General features: G+C 41.7%; 1 protein-coding gene across 2 annotated transcripts; it reads right to left on the minus strand.

Annotated features, from left to right (window-relative positions):
- Positions 1-63: 63 nt before the first annotated feature.
- SPTY2D1 (SPT2 chromatin protein domain containing 1) lies at positions 64-19,550 on the minus strand. Of its 2 annotated transcripts, XM_074918304.1 has the most exons (7): positions 19,399-19,550; positions 11,583-11,697; positions 7,880-9,290; positions 7,506-7,690; positions 6,555-6,711; positions 5,825-5,902; positions 64-3,703 (listed from the first exon to the last, which is right to left on the minus strand). In XM_074918304.1, the coding sequence occupies exons 1-7, from the start codon at positions 19,456-19,458 to the stop codon at positions 3,607-3,609; spliced, it is 2,103 nt and encodes a 700-aa protein (XP_074774405.1). In that variant the 5' UTR covers positions 19,459-19,550; the 3' UTR covers positions 64-3,606. The 2 variants fall into 2 exon arrangements, with proteins under 2 accessions (XP_074774405.1, XP_074774403.1); XM_074918302.1 differs by having other exon boundaries at positions 7,506-9,290.
- Between the last annotated feature and the right edge of the window lie 2,447 nt (positions 19,551-21,997).

Below are 21,997 nucleotides of genomic sequence, written 5' to 3' on the forward strand. Positions count from 1 at the left end.
AGAGGAAACCAACAGAACTCTGAAAAACCTTCCATAAAGTAAACCAATGAGAAATAGCAGTAAAATGTTTAATGCCTGTAATTTATTGTATACATACTCTGCAAAACTTATATGCATTTGGTGTGGGCAAAAGTATACACTTTCTTGACAGCACCAGAAAACAGTTAAGCTATGTACGAGTTTTTAAACCTGATTTGTCACATTGTGTAAAAAGACATTGTGCACAAATGGTATCCCCAAAGGAAAAAAAAAAAAATCATTGGCTAAAACTAGAAGCACCCTTATTTACACACTAACACTTTAATATTGCATCACACCCACTCACCAAAATAAATAGAAGTACATTCATCACAATTTAAACACCAGTCTCTCCATATATTTATTTTCTGACATGTTTTGGTCTCCAGAAATATGCTATATCTAGAAATATGCATCAGCTACTAGATTATGTTACAAAATGCAAAAAAAATAGAAAATTAGTTTTCCTGGACAATATTTTGGACTTTACACAAAAATAAATCCAGATTTCCATAGAGATCTCATATACTTCTCGAAAGAATTTTATTTTAAAGCACAGCACAGAGTTGCACACTAAGGCTTCCTGTGATATGCAAAACCCTGGCCTCCAAAAGACATTGCTGTAAAGTGAAATACAGCTCAAGTGTAAATACAAGACATTTTCAAAAAGTAGTCATCAATAGAAAGTGCCCTTCATTTGATTTAGCATTAGCAGTAAAGAAGTAGCTACTGTAATTGTGCAATCAAAGCCAGACCTGGAAGGGTTTCATGAAAAGTATGTCATCATCTCACACTATCAAGTTTAAGGATACAGAATCTGAGATAGCAGAAACCGACCAACCTTTTTATACTCCTACATTCATTATTTTTTGACACAATTTAGTAAAAAAGGCACATTATCAAACAGTGAATTAAAAATCTAAAAACCAAACCAGAATTTCATTAAACACAATTCAATTGTTAGCTTAACATCAAATCCTCATAAACCAATATAAGCATTCTTCCAGTTTTTAACTTCAAATTCAGATGCACTTTGGACAAGTACTGAAGTACTCATTAGATTAATACTGTTAATCTGGCAAACAGTAAACATGTTTGGATACAAGGTCAGGAATTTAAAAACAAAATATTTAGTTCCCTCCTAGCCAATTTACAAATATGCAGCAAATGCAAACACATTAAAACCCAAACATTTGTACAAAATTTGAAAACCATTAGCATCCCATGCCAATTATGAGAGAATACTTCTTGACTGTAAAATTACAAATGCATCCTTGAGTAATTTTGCATATGAAACAGACAATATTTATGCAAAGATCACTGTGTGAAGGAACAGTTATACAGTGTCTTAGGGAGGCTAGCAGAGTACATTCCAGTCACCATCTAAAAGACAAACAACAAAGTGCTTTACAGATTAAGAACTGATCTTGCATGGTTAAATAATCAGAAAGTGGTGAAATAATCAGATTTTATTTAACCTATATTTATCTGAAATGCAGATTTCCCAACTGAATCAATGTTGAATTACTGTATTTCTTTTGCTTCATAAGAGACTTTTTTTCCCAACCAGGCAGGAAGTTGCTCACAGATGATACAGCTGTCTGGGTTGACAGACCTAGAGCCTTTCTCCAGCTAAAAGCAATTAACAATTAAAAAAACCCAAACAGTAACTTGATCATGGTCCCAGTGTTCATTGTCTTAAATGGGTAATTCTAGGAACTACAACAGAAAATTTTAGATGGTCCCAATGAAGTAGAGTGCATACAACACACTTCTAGACAAGCAGTGAGGTTACACTATCTTGCATGGTCTCAAGCACATACACTGAGAAACAGTTTTTGTTAGTTAATATAGAAAGTTAAAAATACAGAGGAGCAGCAACTCTTCATCCAGGCTCCCTGTCAGCTAATACTGAATTAGTTTATAGAATCTGTCCCAATAGCTTACTCATGTCAGTGTTTTACTGAGGCAGTGAAATGCTACACCATCCACAAAACATTTTTAAAAGGCAAATCTGTTTTTTCTTACATTAAAAGTCAGATGTTTAAACTGCAGCGGCTTCCGAGATTGTTCCTTACAGGTTGCTATCTGAACTACTTCCTAGAAGCAGCACTGTTAAGAATAGGCCCCTGACAGGAAAGGTTCCTTTGTTTTTCTACAAGGTAATTTTTCCTTTTCATTTCTTTACTTCCCCACACCCCCAAAACCACCACCCAAAGCCCTTTTTGTACTTCTCCAAGTACTTCTAGCATTAAAACATAAGAGCCTCAGGAGCTGAAGCCAGAGGTACTATCAGTGGAGTCCTGGAGCTTGAGGCAAAGCTGAGTCATCATACTGGTGAGCTTTGAAGGGCAACCTGGGGAAATCAAAGTAGATGCAACACCAGATTTGAGCTTCAGACTGTCAGTACAACTCCTGTAGACTTACATGAACCCTGCACTGATTGTAAACAAATTCAGTTACTGAAAGAAACAGTCTTTTAAGTGCATAGTTAGAAATAATGTGCAAATACGGGCAGTAAGGTAAGTAACTGAACTAACTCTCCTGCACATAACAGTTTAGATTTTTGGCTTGATGAAATTAATCACAAGTTTTAACTAGTTAACACAAAGTTGTTAATATGGAAGAGCTGCAAATACATTCTAACAAAACTTAATTCTGATGTGCTTTCTAAATAGTAAGCCTAATTAGATAAATGACTGCTTCACATTTAAAATCATTTAATACATCGGATGTTTAATGCAAGAAAGAACATGTGCATCGTACACAATTTCTAAAAGCAGCAGAAGCTGTTAAACAAATGTGAAGATTTACAGGGCAGGAAAAGAATTCCCAAGCTTATGCTCGAGCCCAAAAGCACAAGTTACATACAGACACTAGAAATTCCTGTTTTCAGGGTGTGTATCCTATTGAATTAGACTGGCATTGGAATTCCAGACACAGCAAAAGCCAACATAATCTTTTGGCTGTATCTATAACTGTACAATTTGCAAGTGACATGCACTTTTCTGTTTAGAAATAAAGAGGTTCAAATTATTTTTATGGGTCCTCAAATCAGAAAATATGCAGCACTTTATTGCTTTGAACATCTGTGGCAACCGTTGAATTTACACCCAAGCTGCTTCTGTACAGGTGATGACATTTCAATACTTTGAGGCGCAAGTTGGGAGACAGTAGAATATAAAGCAATTTCTCTAAGTCTCAAGAAATATCAGGGATAAGAATGCTATTCCTTTCTTTCAAGTGAATGCAAAATCGGTTTACTGGTATATGGGCCCGCACAGTTCCAAGTCAGTGCATAGCTAGTCAATATTTCTGCTGGCATCTTGAACTGGTTTAATCAATGGAAACATCTATTAATTTTATTCCACTTAATATGCATTAGTGCATCAATTTCTTCATAAAAAACCAACCCTGGCAAGTATTAAAAATAAATATCTCATTTAGGTCAAACTAAAGCCTTCCTTTTCAGTACTTTAATCCCTTTAAATATTCTTTTGCCCTCTAACAAGCAAATGGAAACTGAAGTAGAATAAGAGATGTATGGAGGCAGAGGGTAGCAGAAATAAAGTCAACACCGTAAGTCAGTTAACGTGTCCTCAGCTTCTTAGACTGTCTCTTGCGTTTTAATTCTTCTTCTTCCCGTCTCAATTCTTCCAAGTCCTCCTGAACACCAAGTCTCAAGCTGCCAAATAAGATGAAATCCTTTACACACTACTACTCAGGAAATGTGAACGTTGACTTCCACCCCTCCCCCAAGAAAAGCAATCCTAAAATAATTACAGATGATTTGAGCAAAAATTTTAGATCAGTTCAACAATCATAAGTCTCCTTTAATTATAGCAAGAATACAGCTTTAAGAAAACAAAGGATTTTATCACTGGATTAGAATAAAATCTTTTGAGGGAAAATTATTTAAAACTTTTGTTAAAAAAAATCAGGATTGTGAAGAAAATTAACATGAAAGGTCATTTTCTTTCTGAAAAGCTACTGCTGAAACACATCCATCAATTCTTACCGATGTAACTTACATACAAGTCATAGCAGAATTGACTCTCATCAACTTCTGAGAGCTGACCAAACATTTTACATTGGCAAGGGAGTGAATGGATGTGTCAAACAGTAGAGAAGGAAAAGATTTTGTTGCAACTTCCTGGCTCAAGGCACCATTCAGGTCACTACAAGCACATCACTCCACCCTCAGTCCATCCAGCTGCCGTGACTCTGGTGAACAGGCCCATGGAAGAGACTCTGCTAATACAGCCTGTTCTAGCTATGTCCCTGTGTAACTCCTTCAGCTTCCTACAAATCAGTAGGTTGAAAGTCATACTTAAAACAGTATCTGCAGTCACTGATCTCTTCAACAAATAAGGGCTGGACAGTCTTGCTGGTTTGATACTAGGAATGGGTATAGCAAAGTTACCATTGTGATCGGCTACTGCCTCGTTTGCAGCCCTACCAAGTGCAATTGTACATCCATAGTTCATTATGAAGGCACTGTAGTGTGCACCTTGATGCAAAAGGTTCAACCCTGTGACAATGAGGATTCCACTGTTCTAGGCTAAACTGCTCCAGTACTGGCTCTAAAATGGATTTTATGCCTAAACAAGCAAAGCAAAATCATCCTGAATTCAGGAAACTGCAGTTATCCAAATTAGGAATAGAAACAAGCACATCAAGGATCTATGTGATAAAACTCTGGCTTGGAGCATCATTTTTCATTTCAACTTAGAACTGCTATAATTTTAGTCAGCTTGCTTGGTTAGAAGTTCCTCATTTCAAGGGTCACAATGCTGTTAACCAAACTCAGTGACAAGTAGCTGAGTGTTGAAAATAGCTAAACTCCATTTTACTGAAGTTTCTTAGCTCCCCTTCCTTTATGCTACATGTGCAGTTGAAAGTTAGCCAGGTAGTCAACTCTGCAAAACCTCACTCTGGGGCTTCAACAGATAATTTAGTCAACAGCAATGGCACTATAAAATTCCACATATTCCCTCTAACTCCATTTAACAGACTATAGGTTTGCACCATCAGCAGCTACTTCCCAGGGGCAAAGAGGAAGATGACTATAACTTCAAAAATCTGCAAGTTTCCAGTGCTCAAGGCACCTTCTGAATAACAATATAAAAATTTCAGAAGAATAAAAAAGTTGGTAACTTGGTATATTCCAGTATCTTCCACTATCTATAAAAACCTCTTATAACTTCCACAAAGCTTATTCCACCAGCCATTAAAAAACAAAAATAAAACCAGTTTATGAACACGAGATTTTATAATAGCAATGTAAGAACTGTGGTCAAAGCCCATATGAAAATACCATCTTCATATTTGAAATCACTGATTACAAAAGTTTGTCAGAGTACTTGGTATACAGACATAGAAATATACAAACACATGCATGTAAAAATGTGTCTCCTTCCAGTTCTCAAACTAGCAGAATATTGTAATGTTTGTGACAAATGGAAGGTTTTAGCATTTCAACTGAAATTTAAAGTATTATTTTAAAATATTTTTGGGCATAAGTTGGTTTTGGTGTGTTCTTTTTCTTTTTTTGTTTGGGTTTTTTTCTTTTTACGAGTGAAGTTTGGGATGCATGAGAATGAACATAGAAGATTTATTTAATTTATAGTACCCACCACTGGCTGGCAGAGTTTCATCTTTACCTATGCTTTCTTACAAAACACGGTAAGGCTTACTTAACTCTGCTATAAAAGGCAGCAAATATCCACTGTAACTTAACTTAGACCTGTGACTTGGGAAATAAACAAAATTCATAGTTTCTATCTGAATGTAAATCTGTGCATACCTCCTAGCTTCTTCTTTCTGTTGTTCTCTCCAGCTGCTCTCCATATAACGTAAGGCATAATCACTTTCATCTTTGTATCTGGAAATTAAATATTAGTTTTCAGCACACTAAAACCACACGAGAATATACAGTTGAGTTATAAATTCACATCCTTTCTTAGAAAGAACAATTACCTTGCCATACAGATTTTAATGTTTTGAAAGAAGTTACAAGTCTTTTAAATGCTTGTTTCTTATACCTTATAGTCAGACAAGAGGCAACTATGTAAATATGCCAAATAAAAGCCTTCATCTTTCAGCAGTTCCCAGTCAAACTAAATTAGATTCTCTTACAGAACAGCTAACGCTATTGCATTTAGCAGTTCATATTCAGGCAGCTACATCTGATGAATTCTGAAATACTACACACTGCTACAGCAAGCATTTTAACATCCAGTAACAGGAAAGAGTTGCTATGAATTATACAGGTGAGACACTGAAGAAGCTGTGTTTTCCAACTGTGTCTTACTGCATCAAATTCTATTGCTCCCCAGAAGAGCATGGCAGACTGAAAATTCAAGGTCCCTTCCGCACAGAAGCGGCTCTAATGTTTGTTAAATTTCCACAATGCCAACCATTTCTGGATACCAGCACTTCCCCTATTTCTAAGGCATTTTTATTTGTTGAGCTATTTTAATTTCTGTTGTTCTGTTGCTTGTTCTGCAGTACCTTAAAACTGATCTTTTTCTTACCTTTTCCGGTCATAGCCAAATATTTCCCGAATATGTTTTGATATTTCTTCTTGCGGTTCCCCTTCATCTTCAATGAAGTCATCCATTTCAGAGTCATATTCATCATCATCATCATCTTCTATTTGTCTCTTGTAACTAACAGATGGTCTTCCAAGACCTAAATGATGTGGCGATGAAAAAAAAAATCATTAATTAGTAACATTAATATAACATTAATTTAACAGTGCTTCTTGCTATCGCTTGGGCACAGCCATTCTACAACTCTGGGCTTCCAGCTAGAAAACTGCCTCAAGTTAATGAGCAATTCTCAGAAAGTCAGTAAAAGCAAATGCTTCCTCTAAGTTGTGCTATAGATGATTACATATCAGTATCACCAACTGCATCCTGAGGAAAATACCAGACAGAATCTATGTTCTCATTCAGGGTTTTCTAAGCACTTAGTTGCTAGAGTCCAAGCTGCTTGTTCCTGCTAAGAAAAAATTTTTTGGAACTGCTTGCTTACTGATAACATGAATTAACCAAAACACTTAAATATCAGGTCACAGATTCGCTGTGTGGTTTTAATTTCGTGTACCACATTAAGCATTTGTTAAGACAATATGAAATTTTAAAGACTAATCATAATTAAGCAATGCAGGAACTGAATCCTTCAATTCTTTTCCTTCTAAAGGTATTCGAATACCAACATCCATCACAGGCTGCTTAGTTTTCTTTCATGTAATACTTCACAGCCCAGGCTTGTATTTCAAGGAGTATGAGCATAGGTAAAAAGCTTCAAAGCAGAGAGAAGCATTCTACTGTTAAATGTACTCTTCAAGAGGCAAACACACTATTTCATCCAAGTCCTCCTAATTGCATCTGCAGTTGTCAAAGACCCTCAGTGACCTCAACTCAGATATATATAAAAATCCAAAACAAATAAGTAAAAAAATTTTCTCTAGAACTTTATACCTTGTGAATGAAACACAGGTCTATGCCCTTGAAAAGATCTCATTCCATTTATCTGTCCATTGCTAGGTCTCGTGACTAGGTTTTTAGAGGAAATAGTTTCTGATACAACAGTACACTTGGGTTTTGCAGCTGTACCCAAGGCGCTGCCTGGTCGCCCAGGCCCTGCGCTTGGGCCGATGCCTGGCCTTCCCGGTCCTGCTCCCAAGCTGCTGCCTGGTCGCTTGGCTCCCTCACTTGAGCCGATTCCTGGCCTTCCTGGTCCTGTTCCCAAGCTGCTGCCTGGTCGCTTGGCTCCTGCGCTTGGGCCAGTTCCTGGCCCTGTTCCCAAGCTGCTGCCTGGTCGCTTGGCTCCTGTGCTCAGGCCAGTTCCTGGCCTTCCTGGTCCTGTTCCCAAGGTGCTGCCTGGTCGCCCAGGTCCAGTGCTTGGGCTGACTCCTGGCCTTCCCAGTCCTGCACCCGTGCTGCTGCCTGGTCGCCCAGGTCCTGTGTTTGTGCTGATGCCAGGCCTTCCTGGTCCAGTGCCCAAGCTGCTGCCTGGTCGCCCAAGTCCCGTGCTTGAGCTGCTGATGGGTCGCCCAAGTCCTGCTGTGCCTGAGCTGGCAGCCGGCCTTCCAGGTCCCACTCCTGAGCCACTGCCCAGTCGTGCAGGTCCCTGGCTAGAGCTGCTGCCTGGCCTTCCAGGTCCTGTGGCTGAGCCACTGCCCAGTCGCCCAGGGCCTGGGCTTAAACCCCTTCCTGGCCTTCCAGGTCCCACACCAGAGTTGCTGCTTGATCGCCCAGGTCCTACACTTGAACCACCACTTGGATGTCCAGGTCCTCCTTTTCCTAAGCTGCTGCCTGATCGTTTTGCATTGGAGTTGATTCCATGCTGAAGGGCCGCAGTCTTTCCTGATTTCGTATGGGCAGAGATCTTCAGGCTGGATTCTTTAGCAGATGGTAGCCTCTGAGTCCCATTGGCTGCTGGTTTTGAGGGTGGCACATGAGAGCTTGAGGCAGACCTTCCACCAATACCATTGAGAGGTAACTTGCTATGACTGCTACCAGTAGAGCTTTTCAAGGAGCCATTTTGTGAGGTTTTTTCCATTTGATCAAATCTGGAGGAAGATGACGGCCGTGAGTGTTTGTCAGTCAATGCTGGTGCTTTGGATTTCTTATCAGTACCACTCATAGATGACAGACTGCCTTTTGGTGTGGAATGTTTATCTACTGAGCTTTTGTTAAGTTTCATATTTACAGAATCTTTCTGAGAAGTCACTTTTTTTGAAGAACTGGATATCCCCGTATTCTTGATCTCCTCACTTCTCTTATGCATTTCTACTCTTCTGTTCTTGCGTCCCAAATACTCCCTCTCTCTCAATTCTTCTGCTGTTCTGGGTCTCTCTTCTACTTTTTTCACTGGTTTTATTTCCACTGGTTCATACTGCTTTTTTTCAGCAAGCCTTAAGAGCTCTGCAAAGTTCAGAGGTGCTGGTGCGCTTTTGGGAGGCGCCTTTGGTTTCACTGCAACTTTGGATGGTTTCTCTTCATATTCTTCTTGCTCATGCTCGGAGTCAGTCTGACTGTATTCAAGTTGCTCAGTTTCATCTTCTGTTGCATGCTCAGCCTCTGGGGCCTGAGCAACATTCTCACAAGTCCTCTTCTTTTTAGGCTTCTCTTCAACAGGAATGCCATTATAGCCATAAAAATTGTCCTTTGTTCGTGAGGCCATAGCTCTTGCCTTTCTGTCATGTTTCATTTCAATACGTCTAGCCAAGAGCTCTTCTTTCTTTCTTCTTTCTTCCAGTGCTGTAAAAGAAAACCAGGAGAAAGTTATACAAAAGCACTACTTTTTATTTCCATTTCTTCCAAACTGATAAACCATTTAGGACAGTAATTTAAGGATATCTGGCTAACAGCTATTCAAAATAGACCAGAAAGTGATCAGATGTATACCAACAGGGCAAGGTAACCCACCTAAATCGGCTACTCCAACAAACCAAGGTGAACAATTAACTCAAATGCTGCTATTACAAAACCCACTCAGGTGATTCAACCAAAGCAGCTCTCCGGAATGCTATACAAACTAAGGAGAATTACTGTGTGAGGAGGTACAGGACTTATGGGGGATCTCTGGGTAATGGAAGGAGTTCTAAGACTGAGCAAGATAATTTTGAGACCATACAGAATTTACCATCAGATGTTTAAAGGAAGATGAGGAAAGGGAGGGAATCAGAGAGCATTGGGCTGGGATAAGAATTGGATAACAGGCAGAGTGTGTGTGTAGAGGGGTGCAGGGGAGAGACAGAAGCAGCCAGCCACAGATAAGCAAGCTGCTGAGTCACTACATTTGTCTGGTAGAGCCCTGTGCCCTATCTCCACAGTCTGCTCTATATTTTTACTGAACTGTTTTTAGTTATTTTCTGCATAAGTATGCTCTCTATCTTGAGTGTGATCTGCTGACAAAATTCCGGCTGAACTAGCTAGTGAATAGGATGAGAGGTCTAAATGCCAGATACTGCAGAGACCAAGGGAATGGGGGCCAAATACCAGAAAGACTCAGGAAAAGCACCAATTCCTAGAAAATGGATTGGGCTACTCATGCTTTGGGTGCCTGCAAGGTACCATCCCCTGCCTGTGTTATTCTGTGGTCAAGGGCCGTGACTGTACAGTGAGCACACATGCATGCATGCCCACATGGAATTCATGCTCAGTCTTGTGTCTGGCTGGACCTGGCAGCAGGCTCATGACTAGCCCAGGGGAGGAATACCCTGGGCCATTCAGTCCATCAGATTTGGTTACCTTTAACAAAACATTAACATCAGAAGCAATGCAGTGTTAGTTTATTCTACAGACTATTTAAAAGAAAGATAATATAGTGGAAGACCTGTGGCTCAAACAAAGCCTCTGCCATACAAATTTAAAATTCAGGCTGTATCAATATGCTAGATTAAGATACAGCAACAGGAACTCTTACCATTTTTCTGCCCAGATAAAGCTTTTCAAAGTCAAGCTACCAGAAGTCCAGATGGTTTCTTGCAATCTCTCTTCACCTTAACTACTTCTCTAACTCCAAATGCTAGATTAACTGATTAATATTTAACTCCTCAGAAAAGCATGCAAACATTGCTAGTCCTTACTTAATTCTGGCTTTCCCTTAGCATCAGTTATGTACATCAATTCCAGAAACAGATGTGCAGCTGTATTTGTCACCTTATTCAAAGCTCTTGCAAAGTCTCAAAGAGTCAATGGAAGTCTCCCATAGCGTAACTTGTAACTCCCCGAAACAAGGACTGAGGGAAGCATAAACAATGGCAAGAGACCTGGTAAAGATAAGGGCTGGGGGGGAGGAGGCTCTCCGAGCCAAGGAATGTCTTGAACGCTCACAAGTAATGAAACTTTGGAGTCTGGATAATGCAGGCCTTACGATCAAGGAGCTGATAAGGCTGCCTGGATAGCACAGGATACAGCCGGAGAAGGGAGCCCTGCAGAGACAGGTTGGTTCTGCTCTGGTGCATCCTGTAAAGTTTCAAGGGCCATCTGTCCGGTGAATGACCTTTGCTTCATTATCAGCAAAATCCATATTAAAATTGACACCCCTGCATATACTAATGAAGATTAACAAGATCATACTAGTTACAGCATCCCATGAAGCACCTTCCTCCTCCCCATACATGTGATATGTAGATATGTAGGTCGACCTATGGGAGGGACCAAGGAAAGTGTGTATAAATTGAGGAGGGACAAGAATAACGGGAGTGAAGAAAACAGATGCATTCTTGAACCCTTATTGGCAGGATCAACACAGGAACCTGGACCAGTGATCTCTATTTCTACCTCCATTTCTCTCTCCTCCTCTTTTCCCCCCTTTCCTTGTTAGGGCTGAGTAACACAAGGCATATCATATTGCTTGCCATAATTTGTTACTTAGTCAATTATCATGTATCCAATCAATACATTGCAGGAAATTAATAAATGTTTATGTATGGACTTCGAGACCTGTTTCACTGTTGTCCACTCCATTGCAGATTTATAAATTTAAGTCATTTGTCTCCCTCATCCAAGCAGGACATACACATAGGAAGTATTTTGGACTGTTACCTTTTTTTCTTTTTTCTTCTTCTTGCCGTCTGAGAAATGCTTGCACTGCTGCAGACTCTACACCCTTGACTTTTGGAACCTTTTTGGGAGGACCAACAGCCAAACTGTACCTTTTCTGCAAAGAACAAAGAACTATGTCAGAACAGTTAAGAAACGTAAAAATCTTAAAAGCTTTTAAAACTGAGAAGTTGCTTAACAGTCCTGTACTTGACTTTAAGCAGAAATATGGTACAGAATAAACAAATAATTCCCACTGAAGCTGAGAGTTGTGATGGATACACTGGACTCCTGGCTGTACTTTGGTTCAGGCTTACTAAGGTGTAACAGGTCTCACATTCCTGGGGTGAACTTGTGAGCTAGAAAGCCCCTGGCTCATGTACAAAGGAGATAAAGTGTCTTAAAAAATATTCTGAAAGGTAGTTTCAAAACCCAGAAATGCAAGATAACCAAAGTACAGAACAGGATACCAGAGCTAAACTGAAGAGATCCATGTTGTCTGTGCTACTATTAGTCACGCACTTCACCCTATAAATATTACCATCAGGATGGGCCCAGTTTGAGCACTCCCTGAACTGCAGCTGGACTGCACACCAGTAACTCTCCCCTTGAGCAGGGATGCCTCTCAAGGTTACCTGAGACGAAGAGATCCTTCCGTACCCAAGGTGTAGAGATCTCTTACCTGCAACAGATCCTGTGACTGATAGCATGCTGAATTAATATTATGAAACATTACTAATCCATGTAGATACTCAATATTATTGTAATCATTGTATGGATAATGCCATTAGACATAAACCGTTGACCAAGTCCAGGACTAAGATTGGATCCAGTCACACCCACACTTCGAAAGGAGTTTAGAAAACAAGGGGGTCCACTCAACCTCATGGGAAGGTCCTCCTTACTCTTTGCACCTCTTGTCTCTGTGTGAATCATTCTAACTCAATTCTAACTCAATTTTCCTTTGTATGTTTCTCCCATGCAGTAATTAATAAGGTGACCTTTGCCATCAAGCTTATAGAACCTTGTCAAACCACTGTTACAATTTTGTTAAATTCCATTGACCTTCTTGAATTCTCTCAAATTATTATTATTTTATCTCAATAAAATATACTGCTGCTTCTCTCTTTTGAGTGAGGGGCATTCCACTCATCTGCACAAAAGTGCACTCAGCTTCCTGGAGGAATGAACAGGAAATCAGAAGACAGGTAGGAAAACCAAGAGAAATGAGTAAAATGCACTAGACTGAGAAGGAATGCAACAGCTGCATCAGTAATGGAATAAAAATATTTCAGTTCAGCTTTGACCAAGCAGGAAACAAAAGCAGACTATAGCACAGGCTGCCAGAGTCTGTTCAATTCCAGACTGGTTTACAGGTCCATTAGAGCTTTCAACTTTTTTGTGGACACTTATTCCAGTTTCACACTATCTTATTCAGTGAAAGTAAATAAATCAACTCAAAAAATGCAATTACTCCAAAAGTAAGTTAGAACTGACTTCACCAGCATAATTAGTATGTTGATCTAAAACCAGTTACGCTGATTTTAGTTTCTGATGCAGCGATCTTAAACAGAAGACTACTGTACATCAAGGAGTTAGTGATTCACATAACCAGTTGACCTCAACAGGCACAGGCCTGCACTCTACTATACTTATCACTTGAGACAACCGGATGAACTGGGCAAACCAACTGTGACAAAATATGTAGCCCCCACTTAGCACCTGGCAGTTACACCACTTGCATGTAGCATAGCTTGTCTGAAGAATCTGGTAAACTGGACAAAATCAGCCAGGGCAAGTCACTACTTTATCACCCAAGCAGCAGCTGCACTATTCTAGCTTTTTTATAGCTATTGTCAAGTTACTTAAATCAACAGAGAAACAGAAATATGCAGCCTTTGGAGAGAGCGGATCAAGCTCTTCCCAAACACCACACTACTCAAGTTGTAAACCTGGATTATCTCTCTGGGCAGCACCTAGTGACACCTCTAACTGAATACTGCCGAGATACACAAAGTGGGAACTGCTTTACCCGAAGGAAAACAAAGGCTGTGCAAGTGCCTTTCTTCAACTGTGTACCTGCAAGAATTAGCAAGTCTTTTTTTTCCTACCAGTGAGTAGTATTTCTCCCAAGGTTTCTCAATTTTGTAACCTTAATCTCTCCAAATCCTGCCATTAACTACATACCCAATAACCAGCTCTCCCTGAATCTAGCAGTACTTTAAGAGTATCATGGAAAACCTATTACAGTGCAAAATCTTGTTTTTCACTTACAGCCACAATAAACTGTTTTAGCAGGCCACCTAGCATACAAAGTTACATGATTGACAAAGCAGCAGATTCTTCTCTGAGGAGTATACCTTAAAGCAGAAAGATAAGTAAAAAAAGATCAGTATTAAGATGGTAAATAAATTTTAAAAACCACCAGGCTGTATGTACCTATACATTCACACATGCATACCAACTTTTGAGATATATATATATCAGATATAGCTTATATACATATAAGCAAGATATGGATCCCTTAAATGCAGAGTGCCAGTGCCTAGGAGTCAGCCTTGGCCAGAGGCAAGCTCCAGGTCACAAGTTTAACTGTGTAATCTGCAACCAAGGTTTTGCTCTTAAATCACTTTGAAACATGGCACACAATCCCCATACAGTTGCAGCTGTTTGGATGTCAGCATTCAAATGCTAAATCTTGGACTGTAAAACAGATTTTATAAAATAACTGTAAACTTTGTGGCATCCAAAGGAAACCCCAAAAGGTCTAGACCAAGCAGTAGACCCAGACACGAGCAACAGAAGTAGCATTGCCTTTAAGGATGACCAATATTTACACAGGTTGCAGTGCAAGATAGGAGTGATCAATTCTCCAAACCTGGTTCTCAAGGAGAGCACCTGTGCAGCTAATCATGTTGCTACGGCCTTGCACATGCAATGTAAAGACAATTCCATTTGTACTGTCCAGTATGGGCAACTTGCAGAGGTTCTCACAGGTGGGGTTTTTTCTTTGCTTGTTTTCTTCCTTACCATTCACCAAGACATGTAGCCTTCTCCAATGGGAGGTCCCTGTTTTCCCCTAAATATTCCTCAGAGTGTAACTTTCTGATAACATCACTGATGTTTTACTCACCCACTTAAGCCACATCTACATCCTTGCTTGTGTGACTCCTCTCTCGTTTCCCTAATACTAGTTCCTCAAAAGGCAGCTTTCCAAATTTTAAGTGGTCATTTGTATAGGCTGCCCAGGGGCCTCTGCTATCACCCTGTGCTGGTACTTCCAAGGCACAGTCTTATCACTGTCCTCTCTGTGCACACCACACTGGGGTTACCAGTGGCTCACTCTGCAGTCAGACTTTCTTAGAATATGTGCACATAATGCTACCAAGCATGCTTAACGTGGTTTGCTTCTCTTCAGGTTCTAACAGCCCTGACCAAGAGAAAGTCTTTACTAGTAAGAGCATTTTAACTATCAGCTCACACCATTCTCATCTCCCAAAACCAATCTAACAGGGTCATACATTTTACTCCTAAAAATGCAAAATAATTTTCTTAAGATTTTACAGCTGCTGTCTCAACACCCAAGCTGAACCATTAGCTAAAAGAATGGAGAAATTTCTTCTGTTAGATGTTGCTTCACACTGTAAAAAAAGATTAAAAAGCATACTTTATGCTTTCCTTTCTATAGTGGTATGGCGGTCTCCACTTTCATCTGCTTATGCAAAAAGAGACCAGGAATAGGAAAAGCTGAAAATTTGATACATTTTAGTCAGTGTTTGCAAGTGTCTGGAATTTAACTATCAAGTTTAGAGTAACAGCCCTCCTCACCCCCTGCCAACTTTTTACATTGTTTATCTTGCAGTTCTCATGTGGATGTCACTATAAGACAAAGCGTTTCTAGCCCTGTTTTGATACAGGTTTTAACCGCATAGTAAATGCATGCACACCAATCAAATAGGAGTCTGTTCTACAACAGCAGTCTGCACAGCCATTCTCTGTTATTTCTCTTGCAAGGCTTCTCTTGGAGAGGACAATTTTGCAGGCAGGCTCACAGGGTCCTCTGAACCAACTCTGGGATATTTACTTCGCAAATACTTAATTTCTGAGTGATACTGATTTTGCTATCAACTGAAATTAAATTATGTTTGATTTTAATACGTCTAGAAATAAGAGATATTTTAATAGAAATCATTTGTTTACATTTATTGCACTTTGAATCTAGCAACTGAATGCTACTCTAAAATCCCCTGTACAGCCCTGTACCAAGGCTGAAGGGATTGGTCAAAATTATCTAATAGGAACGTTTGGAACCGAGGTAACAAACACAAAGTGATTTGTAAACTGATTTATAATGCATACATAGAACTAGAAGAGTGTATGTAGTTGTCAAGGTCTAGGATTAATGGGAACTGAGGAAAGTCAACTGTAACAGCTTGCAGGTACCTGTCAAGAAACCGTGAACTTAAGCAAAAGGTAATTCCGGCAGGGGGAGATCACGACCACCGACTCATGGACCACCGACTCACATTACACCCCAGACCCATTTCTGGGCATTTCTAATCTTTACTGAGCAGAATCGGAAATAGGAGGAGAGTATGTTGATGATTTCCAGGAAATTTTATGTTTATGCATGAACACCTAACGAATATGTATGAGTAAGTTCTATATAAGATGTATGATTTTGGTGCTTGGTGTGCGTTGTTGGTGAGACAACTCCCCTGCGCACCCAGGCGTTAATAAGGAAGTGTCTGCTTATCTGCATCACATCGGTGTCGATAAATTCTTTATTCCGAGTTTTTGGTTACACTGGTAGCTACTTGTATCCGTCAACTTTACCGGAGCCTATTTTGTAATAATTCACAGTCACTACGTATTAGTCTAACAAAGTGAGACTTGAGACTTCAGCAAGTGCTGACGTGGACAACAAGCAGTTGTGTTTCAGTTTTGGGTCACCTCTTTGTGGTTAACTGCTCTTCAGTATCCGATTTTTTGTAAGTTCTGTACACCAAAGATTTATCCTCAGTTAAAAGGAGTAAAGAGCTATATGAGATCATTTCTAATAAATTATTAGTGAAAATAGAAACAAGGTGAAATAAAAGAATGGACTTGGTTTCACCTATGCTCACTGGTTTTAAAAAATACTGCAATACTATTTCATACTTCTAAGAATATCTACCATAGAAACATCTCAAAGTGCTTCACCACATCCATTATGTCACAAAAACTTGCAGCATAACAGAGTATATCAGTTTCACCAAAAAGTGAGACATACAAAGTACTTAAATCTTACCAAAATCATCATTAAATCTCATAACTGGTATCATGTCTAATCAAAGCAAGTTCACATTGGATATCTAATGAACTGCTAATGTGAACACATGTATATACACACACAATACTGAAGCCCCTGTGGAACATTATGTGAGAAAAACTGGGGCTCTTTTCAGCAACTAAGAAGATTATTAGGAACACATCATGAATAGTTTATACACTAGTTCATACATGTACAGTTTTATTTAGAAACAAAACTTGATGCAACTAATAGGGCACTGAAAGGCTGATTTCAGCAATGTTCCTTTTGAGTCTGGATTTCCACAGGGAGATGAACAAGCAGATCCATTTTTACAGGGACATGATGCAATACCTGTTTTATGCAGGTCCCTCGTTTATCATACAAGACCATATTATATCTTAAATAGAATCTTTCTATAGTTTCTACTTTTGAGAGATATCTATACTACCTGTGCATGTTACTCTTTTTCATTAAAACAGGCATGGAATATTTAGTGTAGTGCACTGTAGAGTTTAAAATAAACTTTTCAAAGGGAAATTCAGGGGATATGCTGATTAATGCAGGAACTAACATTTATGGAAACCTGTTAACTGTACAGGCCAATAAATTTTGTAATTAGTCTCTATGGTATTTTTAATAAAAATATTTAAGATTAATTATATGTTAAATATACATTAAAATATTCTATGAACATATTTTATGTACTAGCTTTAATCTAGTGGAGTTACTTTGATGTCCATTGATCAGAAAACCTCCACAGGCCCTCTTTTGAAGCCCAACAGCTGCAGATAACCTCAAGCAGTGCCAAGTGCAGCTCCACTTCTGCTCAGAGACGAAGGCCAACTTTACAGTGAAAAACTGCACCACTAACGTGCTAGCACAGCAGGAAACCAAACTGCTTCAGCTATGGACTGAATTGCACTCTCATTCCACGTGTTAATCAGGTAAACAAATCTTAATCCTGCCTTTTCTAAGAAGAGTAAAAAACCCTTATCCATTGCACAAGTAGGATTGCTTCCCTCCACCATCACATCTGCAGTAGGGAACATGCCAGATATTTAATCAATTCATCATCACAGTTTATAAGTATTTATGACAGAAAAAAGTGGTACAGTACATTAAAGCTGCATGAGAAAACTAAGGTAAAAATAAGTTTTAAATATCTAAAGAACTACATTAACCCAGTGACAATTTAGTGGAACAGCTTGTTTTAAGAGTCATAAAACAGGCATTTAAATATCTTTTAAAGGAATTTATATTTCATATTTATGTTACAAACCAGATTCCTATGTAGAGTCAGAAACAAACTAAGTCAGGCTAAATATTAAAGAGTACATTTTATAAATTTTTAAAACACTATGGAATCTGACAAATTAAACGTATCTACCATATGGGTGGTCCATATTATCAACTGGTCACCTTAGTGAACATTACCAAAGTTTTACTGGTGATATAGTGACTGAGATACTCACAATTCTAGTTTCTCCATTTCAGCAGTGTCAGAACTAAAGAATACGCTTTTTTGTTTTTCCTAGTTTATACTAAAAACAACCACCCCTCACATTTACACTGGTTGACATCAGCTAATCATAGAAACACAGAACTCTGGCACTCTGTCAAAGAACAGACAGGAAAAGTGTTTCCCTAAGCTGGTGGCTACCAAAGAGAAAAATATTTTTTATCCAAATAAGCACTACTTATAATTTGGGTCCTGCCAAAGGAACGAAACCAGTATGCTAATGTACCAAAAGGCGAGAGGCCCTTCATACTGCCAGACTTCATTCAGCCAAGTGGGCTACTTCATACCAAATCAGCATCAACTTGATAGCTTGAGTTAAAATACGAACTGCTGAAATACAGACTTCAGAATAATATCAATAATACACCAAGTGTCTTTCAGCAATCATCTCCATATGGTTGTTGGAGGCTATTCCTTAGCAATGGATACAGAGGTACTGGACAACTCAGCACGTTCATCCAGAACTTGTCATTCTTTGTCTCCGACCCGCATTTGAGACGTGGCAGACTTCTGTTTTCAGAGCAAACAAAAGGACTTATCCGACTTTTAACCACAACCACTGCCTTTCCCCGCATCACCGTTTCTGCTCTCGGCATCTCGGGCTTTTCGGCGACCAGAAGGCGCAAACCCCGCCTGCCCCTTCCCAGCCCTCAGCCTGCCGAGACCTGTTGACAGCCGGAGCCCCGCCAGCCCCCGAAAGCTGCCACCTCCGCCCGGCGAGGCGAAGGGCCCGGTCGCGGGCGGGCCCCGCCGGAGCCAGGCCAGGCCCGTCGGACGGCTCCCTCGGGCGCGTTCCCCTCCCAGGCGGGGGCCGAGGCCGCGGCAAGACCCTCACCGCCCCGTGAGGGGAGCGCGGGCCCCCGCACGGCCCGACCCGCCGGGAAGCCGCTGGCGTGCGGGCAGCCGGGGCCGCCGCCGCCCCAAAGACCGCAACGGCCGCCGTGCCCCGGCCTCACGCGTCCCCGTGCCCGCCCCCCCCCCCCCGTCCCAGCCACCCCCGAGCTCACCGGGACCGCGTTGAGCCCCTGCTGCTCCGAGGCCATCATGAGAATATTGCGGAAATCCATGGCTGGCTCGGGCAGGGGGGCGAGGCGGCAGCCGCCCCGCTCCTCCCCACTCCCCTCCGCGCCCGGCAGAGGCGCCGCCGGCCGCCCCTGCCCCCGCCCGCCCGCCCGCCGCGCCGCTCGGCTCCGCTCCGCTTCCGGCCGCCGCCGCCTACCCCTTATATCACCTCGCCTCGCGCCGGCGTCACCCGGCGCGCGCGTCACTTCCGCTGTGACGAGCGCCCGGCCGCAGGAAACGCGTCCGGAGGTTGGGGGAGAGGGGCGGCGCCTCTCCGGGAGCCCCGGGGCAGTGCTGGGGCCCGGCCTTGCCCCGCGGGCGGCCTCATAAAGGCCGCGGGGCCGCCCCGCCCCGCCCGCGGCGTTCCGCGGGCTGCTGGTAGCGCGGGGGGCGGAGGCGCGCCTCCGCCCCCCCGGCCGCGCCGCTGCGCGCCCTGGTTTCACCCAAAGAAACACCTTATCAACCCCCCGGCCTTGACATAAACACTGCTATGATTTTTATTTTTTTTTTACATATCAACTCTCACCGTTTCTGTGCGGGGAGGTGGGGGCGGTTGAAGGGGACAAGCTCTGCGGAGCGAGAGCCGGTAGCGTCGAGGCACCCCCGTCTGGTGTCGCTGGCACCTGCCCCCGTCTCTCCGGCACCCCCGGCGGGGTCAGCTGCGGCCGCCCGCCAGCTGCTGCGGGGACAGCGGCCAGGCGGGAATCGGACACGAAAGAGGAGCGTGTGTTCGCTTTCTGCTGCGATCTTTCTTGGCTTAGGGAGGATTGAAAAGCGGTGGGGATGTCACTGGGCGGCAGGGCGCTGCGGGAATGCTGCCTGGTAAATGGGGCCCCCAGGAGCAATGCTGAACTTCGGCGCGGCCGAACAGGACGCTCTGTGTGGCTTCAAATATTTTTCCAAGTCGCTGACAACCCGGAAAATTGTGCAAGAACACCAGCTGACTGAAGACTGTTCCCTTGCATCAGTTGTCAGCTCTCCTCCTGTTACTCTTACCCAAGATCCACCTGACAAAAGTTCATCTGCTCCACACTGCTTCTCACAGAAACCTGGACACCGAAAGGAAGCTTTTTCCCCTTCATTTTACCCTGCTTTAACACAAATTCTTTTTTAACATTGCTATCACATGACGACTCTTCATTTTCACTTCCTCCAGGTTCCTGCCTTTTCCAATCTCCCTCTGCCTCTTCACTGCCCTCACTTTATTTTTTCCATATCTGAAATTCCTTTCCGAGTGTTGCACCCTGGTGTAAAGATGCCCAGTGTGGCCCTAATGGAGGGGAGGAACAGGACAATTTATTTAAGTGAGGCACGGCACCAGTTAACTGGCAGAGCTTTTGTAGTTCTTCAACTACAGGAGGTCTGAAGTTGTTTCTGTAATGCTTGCTTTAGTATCTCTGCGTGGCATCGCTCTGTGCAGGGTAGACACTCCTCATCTCCCGCTGCCTTCTCTCCGGCCACAGTCCTGATTTAACCCCATGTCCTCTAAGAATTTAATCTTTCTCTCTCTTCCGCTTTCAATTCTCATCTCCATAAGACACTGCACTGACTTTTTACTTCTGACTCAGACCCGGATCACCTCTTCTGGTTTCCACCCTCTTTACATTATTACTTTCTTTAAATTTTTTGTTTAAGTATTTTTTAAGACTTTCTAGTCAGTCTCTTCACAGGCAGTGAGTGGCTCACCATTTTTCTCTCTGTTCTGGCATTATGTGGTACTGTCAAGAAGGATAGGATGCCATTTTCTTGTAGTCTTATCTGCCACCCCATCACTGCTGTGGTGCTTTAATCAGAATTTCCCTGCACTGTCTTGAATTTCTTGTATCTCCACTGTGCCCTTCCTTAAGAGACCTTTTAGTATGACTCAGATTCCTGAATGACAGCAACAGTATTGAGAGAGTGATGATTGTTGCTCTTTGGCTTTTATGTTTGCTTACTTTAGTCCGTGTTAGAGTTGGCAGGAATACTTGGCTAGATGCAATCTTTATTCTGCTGACTGCAGTCCTGAAGATGAGTGGAGAAAACATCTCCCTGCATCTAAAAGAAGAGTCACAACCAGGCCAGGGGATGGCGTTGCAGTTGTTTGCTGCATACCACTTTTTGGAAACATGTAACCATAGTCGTTATCTTTTCCTGTATATGACAATACTGTGATATCACATGTCCTTCGGCAGAGGGGATTTACATGTGTGTTAGGGCCAATGGCGGAAATAATAGCACTGTGTAAGGATGTGCTGCAGGCATTTTATAGGGTAGTAGCAAGTGATGCTGAGCTGTGTCAGGATTCCCCGACTCCACCCATGGCACTTAAACCCAGATCTAGCACATTACATGTCAGCACAGTGCCTTGATGCAGTTCAGTCTCTTTTTCTGGCAGATGTGCAACTACAAATGGGAACCTTCCTGTCAGGTATGCCTACAGCTCTGTCCTCCCTGTATCTTAAATCTCTTCCCAAATTGTGTTCGCTCATTATCTTTGCACACGTTTACAATGTGATGAACTGATCCAGACTAGGCTTGCCAGGATTCCCAAGTACAGCTACT

The sequence above is a fragment of the Athene noctua genome, chromosome 14 (genome assembly GCF_965140245.1).
Source record: "Athene noctua chromosome 14, bAthNoc1.hap1.1, whole genome shotgun sequence".
NCBI classification, from domain to species: domain Eukaryota; kingdom Metazoa; phylum Chordata; class Aves; order Strigiformes; family Strigidae; genus Athene; species Athene noctua.

Bases quoted from the DNA above. Each gene is read 5' to 3' on its own strand.
- SPTY2D1 (XM_074918302.1), bottom strand. From the start codon at position 19,458: ATGGATTTCCGCAATATTCTCATGATGGCCTCGGAGCAGCAGGGGCTC. The intron at 5,903-6,554 runs GTAAGAAAAAGA...TTTAATTTCCAG, and splicing joins TTTGGCTATGACCGGAAAAG to ATACAAAGATGAAAGTGATT. The intron at 3,704-5,824 runs GTATGCACAGAT...CTTATTTGGCAG, and splicing joins CAGAAAGAAGAAGCTAGGAG to CTTGAGACTTGGTGTTCAGG.